At 45.3% G+C, this 11,869-nt stretch overlaps 1 protein-coding gene across 1 annotated transcript in view; it reads left to right on the forward strand.

Annotated features, from left to right (window-relative positions):
- Positions 1-1,354: 1,354 nt before the first annotated feature.
- Positions 1,355-11,869, forward strand: part of XPO6 (exportin 6) — a 104,490-nt gene continuing 93,975 nt past the window's right edge. The window contains exon 1 of the mRNA XM_012639056.1: positions 1,355-1,964. Coding sequence (XP_012494510.1) covers positions 1,962-1,964 — 3 coding nt within the window. The 5' untranslated portion in view covers positions 1,355-1,961. The remainder of the gene's footprint in view (positions 1,965-11,869) is intronic.

Raw genomic sequence — 11,869 nt, forward strand, 5'->3', positions numbered from 1 at the left:
AATATTTCTATGGAGCAACACATCTCCTGCTGTTCGGCCCCCGGCCCCTTCCTAAGTTTCATGGAAGACAACTTTAACATGGATGAGGAAGGTGGGGCGGAGCTCTGTGGCTGGTCCCTAACAGGCCATGCACTGGTACCAGTTCACCGCCCAGAGGTTGGGGACCACAGCTATATTTTAATCATGTTTTCTAAATCTCGTTATTTAAGGTTGACAAGAGCCACTGGGATATACAGACTTGCTCCAGTCTATGCACTAGGGACACCCTAGGGCTCAACCTCAGCTGCTTGGGATTATTTCCTGACCCATTTCTTAAAAATCAGCTTTTTCACAAGTGAAGTGGGCTGGAGGATATGAATAGGAATCCACCACATCCTTTGCAGTTGCTGTTGCTTTGGCTGTGATCATACTTCCCACACTTGACTTTATCCTCCAGATCTGTTGACATTTCCATCCATCCCCTCCATTTTCTATCTCAGCCCCCTGTTTTGTTCATACCGTTTTTGTTTTAGTTTTTTTAGAGACAGGGCTCACTCTGTCACCCAGGCTGGAGAGGCCAGGAGAGCGCGGTGGCAGCTCACTGCAGCCTCCAACTCCTGGGCTCACGAGATCCTCCTACCTCAGCCTCCCAAAGTGCTGGGATTGAAGGTGAGCCACCGCACTTGGCCTCATTCATAGTTATTGAGTACAGGGGGCTTGTTGTCTGATGAGAATGGGAGTTAATATTACAACACTGGGGTTTCCAGAAATTTGTTACATTTCTGTCAGTCACTGGTTTAACTCTTTGGGGCACCATTTCAATAACACAGGACTGCTGGTAGTTTCTACAATTAATTTATTCATATGCTCTTTACTTGTTGCTCATGTGCTTTATCGAGGTCAGGGACTAGAGAAATTTTGTTTACCCCCCAGTCTTAGCACCCACAGCAGCGTCTGGGCCATGGCAGGGCCAAAGTGCGTGTGGACTGAATGAACGTAAACTCCATGAGGCTGTGTGCCGCCAAAATTCTAGGCCGGTGCGTGACACGTAAAAGGCGCTCAATAAAGATTTACGGAATGAATTACCTAAAGAAGTGAAAGAGAAACCACGCCTTTACTAAGATGGCAACCCCGGCATCCTTTACCAAGATGGCTGCCGGCCCGCGTGGACGGGCGATCGGTGGGCGCAGGAGGCGGGGCCAGAGGGAGGCGGGGCCAGAGGGAGGCGGGGCTCGCTGGAGTCGTCAGGTGAGGCCCCGCCCTCTCCCCCTCTTCCCGGTCTCCCCCCGCCCGCTCGCTCGATTCCGGATTGGTCCGGTTCCAGCGCCGCAACCCCGCGGCCGTGCGGTGGGGCCGCCCGGCGCTCGCTACTTCCGGCGGCGCGTTGGGGCTGTTGGTCGGGGGCGGCCGCGCAGCATGAGGCGGTGGCTCCGGGGCGGGCGAGCGTAGGGATGCTCTGGGGGGCGACGGCGGCAGCTGAGTGGGCTGTGGCGGCGAGGACAGCGCGGGCCCCCGGGCCTCTCCTCTGAGCCGGCCTGCCGGGCCGCGTCGCGCCGCCGAGGCCCCTTCAGCCTCCGCCCCTTCACCCTCGGGGCCCGGCCCGCCGCCACCTCTGTCCGCGGAGGCCGGGGAGCCCCTGCCTGGGCCCGTAGCCTCCCCCGCGGGGGTCGGGCCCGGGCGGGGGGGGGGCCCGAGCCGTTGCCCTCCTCGCTGGCTTCCGAGCCCCATTTCCTGCTTTTTCAGTTTCCTTGGGGAGGGACGGGTGGGTCTGGATGAATTGTCCCGGGAGCCCCCGATGAGACGGACTGGGCTGCCGTGCTCTTTTTAAAAGCGGGTCCCCGCGGGGCCCGGTGGGGAAGGGGCTGTCTTTGCATGGGCGGGGGACTTTCCGAGTCTGCCGGGACCATGACCTGAACTGTGCGAGCAGGACGTGTCCGAAGCCCACGAGCTAGCTCACCTGAGCCGCCCCCTCCCCGGCCAGCATGGTAAGTGGGGTCGGAGCCCCCTTCCTTCCTCGGGCGTCCGGCCGGAGGGGTGGGAACCGACCCTGGGGCTGCTGAGCCTTCGCTGCTCTCCCCAGGGCGGGGAGAGGCTCGTGCCGTGCCTGGCCGGTGACACATGCGTGCAGGGTGTGTAGCCCGGCTCTGCTCTCCCATCCCCCCAGGGGTGTCTCAGGACCAGCAGGGCCCTGGAAGCGCAGCAGGCACAGCGTTTGCGTCTGGTGTTTGCCTCTCTCACTGCAGCTCATCATGACAATAACTATTATTTATTGAGAGCTTACCATGCGCCAGATCCTGCGCTAAGTGATTGGCGTGTATTATTTAATCATCACACCAGCCCTCAGAACAGCCCTCTGTTATGAAGTGAGGAGACTGAGGCACAGAGCAATTTAATTACCCAGCTCAAGGTCAAGCGACTTTTAAGTGACAGTGGTAAGATTTGGATCTAGGCAGTCTGACTTTGGAGCTCGTGTATTAAATATATTCTTACAGAGCTGGATGGATTCTAGGAGAACATGTCATGTAGTTGTAAGTTTATGTATGGGGAAGCAGGGATTTTCAGAGGTCGCTTACATAGATAATGGCAAAGTCAGGAATGGTCTGTTCTTTTGACACCGAGGCTGCTGTTCTTTCTGCTACATGCTCTCTGGCCTTTTCCCTGGTAGTGCCTGGAAAACCATCCTTTCAGGTCCAGCTCAGAAGCCACCTCTGAAGATACTACCCACCTTTTCTAGACCTGTAGATATTCTCAGTACTCCCTTAGATTTGGGTACTCACATCAATTTGTTAAGCATTTGCCTTTTCATTATTATACTTATTTCTGAGCGTTATCTGTCTATTACAGTGGACTTGGCTCCCTCAAAGATGAAATCGTCTGTACCTTTCCCTGCCCCAGCTCTTGACACATTGTAAGCCCAGGATGAGTGGTTGGTTGCCCAGTCTGTGTTTGAGCACCTCTAGGGATAGAACTGTCCTCAGTGTTGCCCATTTTATCCCTGCCAAGTTAGTGATGTGTAGAGGAAGGGCTGCAGCTACATATTCTGTGATATAGATGTGAAGGCATGTGGGATTTTCAAAACATTCAAGAGGCCTGCGGTGGTGTGTTAGTTCCTGGTTATAGAAAGAGGATCTAAGGCATAGCCCTTGTCCTTATGGAGCTTAAAACCAGCTGGCTAAAATACACCACTAATGCTGAGCAGCACTGTATAGTATATACTACATATGCTCTCTATATAGTGTATTTTAATATATACACACACACAGTATCTATAGTGGCAGATCATTTAAGCTCTTTGAGTTCTAATTTCCTTGTCTATGAAATATGGAGATAGGAATTCTCTTAGGAATAATCCAAAGGTATGAAGTATAATGTTTAGTGGTTGACGAAAGTAGTACCCATTCCTTCCTTCATTTATTCTTTCAATGATTTTTTTGTTTTTGTTTTTTGATTGTAGTAAAATTTACCATTTTAGCCATTTTTAAGTGTACAATTGAGTGGCATTAAGAACCTTCACGTTCTTGTGCAACTATCACCTCCATACATCTCTGTAAGTTTTTTCATCTCCCCAAACTGAAACTGTTCCCATTTGACACTAATTCCTATTTTCCTTTTTCCTCAGTCCTTCCGTCCCACCCTCCTACTCCTGGCAAACACCATTTTACTTCCTGTCTCTATGAATTTGACTAGGTACCTCATACAAGTGGAATCATACAGTATTTGACCTTTCGTGACTGGTTTATTTCACTTAGCATAATGTCTTCAAAGTTCAGCCATGTCAGAGCATGTGTCAGAATTTCCTTCCTTTTTAAGGCTAAATTCCATTGTGTGTGTGCACCACATTTTGTTTATCCGTTCATCCATCAGTGGCTACCTGGTTTGCTTCCACCTTTTGGCTATTGTGAATAATGCTGCTATGAATATGGACATACAAATCTTTCAGTGAATTTTATGTAGCTGCTATATGCGAAGCCCTAGGGAATGTCCAGCTGGACAAGACAAATAAGTTTCTTCCCACAGGAAACTTACAGCATTGCTTTGGGACCCTTAGACAGAATTTTTGTTACCGAATAAGCTAGCCAAGCACCCTTGTATTCAGGTTTCATTTGAATTGGCAGTCATAGAGCATTACGAGAATGACAGCCTTTGAGTACTTAGTTGTAAAGTAGTTGACTTCATGACCTTCATGTGTATTTTTTTCTGAGGTAAGTTGTGCGTCAGTTTTTGTAACCCAGACCTGGATTATTTAGGCACTTAGCGGGTGGCCATAGTGGATATGAAATGTCTAATTGTGTCCTTTTTGTGTCACTGACACCACTGTTTCATCTGTAGGTGTCTTAGGGTCAGGGGCTTGGGCAGGGCAGGCCTTGTCCCCCAAAGGCAAGGAAGCTATTGCTTGGTTTATCTCTTATAGGAAGAGGGTCTTTTCCCTGGGATCCCAGCTCTTTCTTTATTCCAAGAACTTATTTCCTCTCCATTTCTTACTGACTTAACATTTTTACTTTATAGAGTATTAGTTGGCATAAACTTGAGCCTTTTTAATATCTTTTTTTACAACTTCAACTCTAATAAGACTTGAAAATGGGGCGGGCAGGGTGGCTCACACCTGTAATCCTAGCATTCTGGGAGGCTGAGGCGGGAGAATTCCTTGAGATTAGGAGTTTGAGATCAGCCTGAGCAAGAGTGAGACTCCATCTCTGCAAAAAAAAAAAAAAAAAAAATTAGCCAGGTATGGTGACATCTGCCTTTAGTCTCAGCTACTTGGGAGGCTGAGGCAGAAGGATCACTTGAGCCCAGGAATTTGAAGTTGCAGTGATCTGTGATGACACCACTGCACTGTAGCCGGGATGACAGAGTGAGACTCCATCTCAAAAAAAAAAAAAAAATTTGAAAATGGTGTGACTTGATTAAAAAACCTCTATTTATTAAGCATATTTGATATGCTGGTTACTTTTCACTTACTGCTTTTTCCTTTAGTCATTCAGTGTCATTAAAACACACTAACCCTGCTAGGTTACATTATTGCTGTTACTACTGGGGGCGGAGGCGGGATTACCAGACCTGCTCTAGGATACCTATTTGACAAGTGGTAGAGCTGGCATTTGACCCAAAGTGCTCTACACCAAAGCCTGTGCTCTTTGCAGTACATTGTGTGGCCTCATGGGAAAGGTGATCAAGAGTGTCATCCAACTTTGTTTTGTTTGGATCTGAGCTAGATACTGGTGGGGCATAGAGAATATGGAGAATTTTCTTTAAAATCTCCCTCTAGGAGGAGGGATCTTGACCTGCACATTTAGAACCAGTTAAAAAGATTTGTAGTTGTAGTATAGAATTACTAGAACAGCCAGCTGTACTCTACATTTGATTAAATCATCGGTTTTTGGTTGAATCCCCTTGAGTTTTTAAGTGGTATAACCTGTTAGAGGCTCCCACTGCTTCTCTGAAGAGTTGTTATTTAATATTGAATGAGCTGTTGTTTAATATGGAAATTTTGTGCAAAATTGAGTTCTTAGTGTTTCTTTTTTGGTTGCTCAGAAATTGAGTTGGTTACAAAGATTTCTTAATTTTTAATGTCACCTACTGTGAGTGGCCCCTGAAATGGAGGCAAAATCAAACCTTAAATTTGGCCACCACATGGTACGTCTGTTCATTTACAACATTGCATTGTACACCGTGCTGTGACATACTGGTATGAGGAAGCCATGGTGGTGTAGGGAGATGGCAGGGAAAGATTCAGCAGTGCCAGAGGTTCTGTATGTCAGTCAAATCATTAGTCTGGGGAGACAGTTAAATATCAAGACATGACTTTGCTGAGCGCGGTGGCTCACACGTGTAATCCCAGCAACTTGGGAGGCTGAGGCCGCAGGATCACTTGTGCCTAGGAGTTTGAGGCTGCAGTGAACTGTGATCATGCCACTGCCCTCCAGCCTGGGTGAGAGCAAGAGCCTGTCTCTTAAAAAATGACTTTACCAGCTTTTGAAAAAATTAGTACATGATGACATGATTCAAATGATGAAATCACCTGATAAACAAAAAATGTAGGGGACAAAATTAATGTGGTATGGAGAAATAATTCTCTTCAGTAAGCCAGAGCTTTTTAGTGTCTCAGGTTGTTCATTTGTGAAATAATTTATTGATGTCCTGCTGTCAAGCTTAACACATTGACTGCCACATTTGAAAAAAAATTTTTTTCCTTGGGGCCACGGTGTTTTATTAGGAAAATAGAATAAAAACTTTGAAAGCAAAACAGTCTTTTCAAAGTTAACGAAAAATTTGTTATTGACTTCTATTCATTTAATCCATGTTTTTAGAATTAAATTGTCAGTATTAATTGTGACAACAGGAACATCAACAAGTAAGATTTTCATGAACCAACTGCAGGGTTTTGCCCAGATTTTGCTTCACAAGGCCCCGGGCTCAAAACTAAAGTGAGTTAAATATAACTCACATGGCAGTTAGTGTGTTAAAATCCTAGGAGCCCATTACAGTATAGCAATATAATAGTATGTACATAGGGCTTAGTATATGCCAGGCATTTTCCAAGCAATGCCAGGAGATAGAGCCTATTTTTATTTCCCATTTTACTGGGAGGTTAGGCAACTTCTCAAGGTCACACTGCAAGCATCAGTGCTCATAACTGTTGCACTTTCAGGGTAATATTGCCCCTTGTCCCCTAGGAGTCTGTTTAGTGGGGAAGATAAGACATATATTCTGATAAATACAAGAGACTGTGACAAGGATGATAGTAGAAGAATGTATTGGTACAAAGAATACGTTGATACCAACCTGAGGGAGGTTGGATGAAGAGAAGGGCAGGGTAGGCTTCCCAGGAGGCGATTTTCGAGTCTTGAAGGATAAGGAGGGGTTTGACAGTTGGACCAGGAAATAAAGGGCCTTCCAAGTAAAAGTTGTTTGCAGGTAGTTACAAAGATCAGATATATATCAGTAGAGATAATAGAACATAATAGGTGTCAAGTGAAAATGAAGGAAGGAAGAAACATTTGTGGAGTGCTTAGGGCTTTCTAGGGCCTTATGTGCATGCGTACATAGATACATGCACTGCACACACATGCTATTTTTTCTCATCTTAAAACTTTTACTCGTACTTTCCTGGCCCGATACTGCCCAATTTGTTGTCCCCTTTGCAACAAAACTCCAGGAAACAGTGGTCTATATGTGGTCTCTTAATTCCTCACTTTCCATTCTCTCCTAAGTTCACATGGCAAAGTCCCTGCCACCACTGCTGATAAATGCAGTGGTTAGCTCTCAGTCTTCATCTCATTTGATCTATCAGTAGTTTCAGACAAGTCGAACACTCCGTCTTCCGTTGAGTCTGCCTTGACTTGGCCTCTAGGACACTAAGATGTGCTCTAGATTATCCTCTGTGTGTCTTCTTCGTCTCATACAGCTGGAGTGCTCTAGGCCTCAGACTCAGTGAATTCTTCCAGGCCACCTATAAGCCAGAACACCTGGGCCCAGACCTTTCTCCTTAGCTCCAGTTCTCAAATATCCAACGCACTGCTTAATGTCCAAGCTCATTTTCAGACCTGTCAAACTTCCTCTCTAGGCTCACCTCCTCCACCCTTTGCTCACTCTGCTCCAGCTCTCCCAGCCTCCTTACTGTTCTTCAAACCTTCCGGGTGTGTTCTGCTCCTGGGCTGTGGCCTGGCCGTTGCCTCTGCTAGGACTGTGCTTTCCTATAGGAATCTGCGTGACTAAACCTTCAAGCCTTCTCAAGAGTGACCCTCCCAAGGAGGCCTGCCTTTACCACCCTATTTAAAATAGTAATCCTACTTCAAAACTCCCAGGCCCCCACATCCTGCTTTGCTTCTTTTTGTTCGGTTTTCTAACATTTTATATGCTTAATGTTATTTCTGATGTCTACTTTTTGTTGTCTCCTTGTGCTAAAATATGAGCTCCATAAAGCTAGGGATTTCTGTTTTGTTCTTTGGTGTATCCCAAGAGTCTAGAACAATGCATGGCATAGTAGACAGTTAATCGTGGCATAGGAATGCTGTGGAGGTCTTGGGTGTTCCAAGGAGGTTTTAGAGAGGGAGTAAGTGAGGGTCCCTAGGACGAGTAGAAGTTGCAGCGGATATTTCAGAACGGAAACGTGTAACTAAATGTTAAGAAAGCATTGCATAGACTGGTTTGGCTATGGTGGAGGTTTTTGTGAAGAAGTACCTACAGAGAAGGCTATAAAGGTAGTTTGGCTTGAGAATACTACCCTAGGGAGCTTGGCTTGACTTTGATTTTTGGCTGGTTTTTCCTTAAAGGAAAATCAAACTGTGTGGCATATGTAGGTTAGATTGGTGTGGAAAACCAGATATGACACCATGCCTGTGTGGATGTGACAGGCCTGTTCTTAGATGTAGAATTAGGAGTGGAGAGGAAGACTTGGGCCAGAGAGTTGTTATGTAAAACTCTGATTCCAGAGTTAAGGGATGAAGAAGAAGGACCGCTCAAGCTGATTTTGGAAGCCTTTAGGCTGGTGACTAGGAATAGCGGGAAGTTTTAATTAGTTGGTGATTTGGATTTGGTAGGAATGGAAGAGATGACAGGTAAAGAAAATGACAGGAAGAGATGACAGGAGATGGGCCACGTGGTGGTGAAATATGGGATTTGACCGTGTCTCCAGATAGGTAGGCAGTTGCGGCTGTGTTGAGATGAAGGTAACTGGCACTGGGCAGGACAAAGATGTTGAAGATTTTGGGTATTGGATTGTCAACTTGCATGTCCATGTCAAGAGCTTGGGCTGGGTTAGGCTGGGCTGGGCTGGGATGGGCCGGGCTGGGATGAAGAGGGTAGGGATTCCTGAAATTGTAGCTGCTAGTTTTTCAACCCCTCACCCCTCCTTTCTCCCCAGTCATTCATTCCAGTCCATTGCAGACCTACTCTTTGTATTCACCACTTCGCAAGATCACGTGTAACCTCTGTGTGCTGAGTCCAGTATAATGCACATTTTCAGTTTTTATGCTGTTTGACTTCTCACTGTGGCCTTGGCAGTCACTGGTCTCCTTTTCTTGAAACACTTTTTCTCGGCTGCCTTGGCATCCGTGATCTTACTCTCTTGGTTTTAGTCTCCCTGGATCTCTCCCATGGCTTCAGGTATGACCCATGTACCAATGAGAACTAAACCTTCCTCTCTAGCCTTGGACGTCCACCTAAGTGTGATATAGACCAGTGGTTCCCAACCTTTCTGGCACCAGGGACTGGTTTCATGGAAGACAGTTTTTCCCAGGGTTGGTGTGGTGGGGGGACCAGAGCTCAGGCAGTGATGCCAGCAATGGGAAGCAGCTGTAAATATAGATGCAGCTTTGCTTGCTCGCTGCTCACCTCCTGCTATGCAGCTTAGTTCCTAACAGGCCACAGACTGGTACCGGTCTAAGGCTCCGGGGGTTGGGGGGTTGGTGACCGCGGCTGTAGTCTTCAAATGAAGTTGTCTAAACCAAATCCATCCCCTCAGATTAGTACTTCCTCCACCATGCCCTAGTTCTGTTAATGGCCTTATTCACCAGTTACTCAAATGTTAGACCTGAGTCATCTTTAACTTCCTCTTCTTCTTCAGTCTTCCCCTACCCCCAGACCTGTTGATGCTGCTGCTAACATGCTTGTGTCCTGACCCTGGCCTTTCCCTCTATTCTGTCTCCTTTGGTCAGGCTGTCATGGTCTCTTGCTCTGACTGTTGCCATCTTGACCTGGCCCCACCTTCCAGTTTCTCACTCCATCTTCTGTGCTCCTGCCACACTACTTCGTGGAGCTCGGATGTGATCATATTACTTGAACCCAAACCATTTAGAGCAGAGGGTCCCCACTGTTGTCAGAGACCAAGTTTTCATCATGGTAGAGGAGTGGCACATGGCCCTGAATTTTAAGACAGTTTCACTTCGTTTTAGATCTCTCAGTAAGGATGAAGATGATTTATTAAATATTTGGAATGTCTTTTGAAGACTTCCCAAATTATACCTTGTTTTCTAGCCACAGCAAACCACTTGTCTGTCGCAAACACTCAGTACACTTTCATACTTCTCTACTTTCTCTCATGCTGTTCTCTCTGCTTGAATGTCCTTCATTTTTGCAGGTGAGACCTACCATTTCAAGGTTACCATAAATATCACTTCTTTGAGGCTTTCCAGCCACTAGTCTAACATATATTATCTTTGATTATAGTTAGGTTTTTTTTTGGCTTTCATTAATTTGATTTATTTGCTTTTATTATGTAAGAATTACAAGACTACATTCTTATAGTGTCAAACAATTCAGAAGTTTGAAGAGCAAAATGCGAAACTCTTGCCTCCTTTCCTACTCTCTCCTCTTGGGATGGGGAGGATTACTTTTCACTGAGAGTCCGTATCAGAGTGAGTCTTACTCCTTTTTGCTTCTCCAGTGCCTAGTAAGCATTCAGCAAGTATTTGGGTAATTAAAAGAGCCAGGTGCAAAAATAAACCCAAGAAGGTCAAGGTGGGCCCTTAAGTAAGGTAAGTGAGAGTAGCAGTATTTGGAGAGTGTGGTAAGATTGAAATAGAGTATGAATACAGCAAACACCCTGTTTTTCCAAAATTCATGCAACCGGCAAGCTCAGCTAAGTGTATTTTTCCCCTGGGTGGGTGGAGGTGGGCAGCAGGTGAGCAAGGGAAATTGTTAGAACAAATGCCACGTAAGAGGGTGTGCTTACTGGGAAGCTCCAAAAACTCGTTGCTGCTGGTGGGGAACAATGAGGAGTGGGGGATGGGGGAGGAGTTGTGGGTACTAACTGGGGAAAACCACAAGTCAGAGAGTTGAGGGAGGTGAATGAGGCTAATGGCAAAGGAAGGAAACTGGGCTGTAGAGTGAAAAAAAGGTCTGTGTGTTTCAAAGTTACACTGTGCCAGCCATCGTTAAGGGGCTCTAATGCATACTGCATACAGTGCCTCATTTAGTCTCTCACAGCCACCCTGCAAGGTCGGTATCATGTTTCTGTTTTACAGTTGAGGAAGATAAGAACACTGAGACTCAGGGAGGATACTAAGTAGCTTGTCCAGACTTACATAGCTAGTTGACAGAGCCAGGATTCAGATCCAAGGTCCCAACTCCAAAGCCCTTATTTTTTTCTAGGTCACTAGGTTTCTTCTTAAGCCTACGCACATATACATAGGCATATTTACTTAAAATGTAGCCCAGTTGGGTATATCGTACCAGGAAAAACAATGTATCTAGCCAACTAATCTTAAAACTTGAAAAAATTTACCTCATAATAGAAAGGTCAAATGGTAAAAGTCTGCTGATACAGTAACAAAAGAGAAAAATAGTTATCTCCACGTATCCTGTGATGTTATAGAATAGAAAAAGTGTAACTGTTGAGGGCATAGCAGTAGTTGGTCCGTATTACACGACATCAGCAGAAAGGAAGGTTGCTTGAATTGAGTTTCAATTTAGGTAAGCCCATTAGCTTAGTCTATACAGTAGATTCATTTACATTAGAGCAGGCTGCTGCTGTTTTATATGAGGGTTATAATGAAAAAGATATTTGGTCAAGGGCTCCCTCAAAAGGTAAAGATATTTTGTGAGCTAAATGAAGCTGGGAGAAAAATCATTGGTTTCTAAATTGGCTAATAATCAAATCTGGAAAGTTCTTTATTTTAGAGTAACAACTGTGTAATTTTTATAAAAGTGACATATACTCACTTAAAATCAAAAAGTATGAAGAACATGGCAAAAAAGTCAGTTTAAATCTTCCTACCCTGAACTGATTAACCTTATATAAACATTCCATATGGATAAGGGGGATGGATACCCAAAATAAGTACTTTTATTAAAAAAAGACTAGTCCAACTTTTTGGATCACATTAGTTTTAAAATAAAAGAAAAATAACTAGTCACTAGGAATAGCGGGAAGTTTTAATTAGTTGGTGAT

This window comes from Propithecus coquereli, unplaced genomic scaffold (genome assembly GCF_000956105.1).
Source record: "Propithecus coquereli isolate 6110/MARCELLA unplaced genomic scaffold, Pcoq_1.0 Scaffold137, whole genome shotgun sequence".
NCBI lineage: Eukaryota > Metazoa > Chordata > Mammalia > Primates > Indriidae > Propithecus > Propithecus coquereli.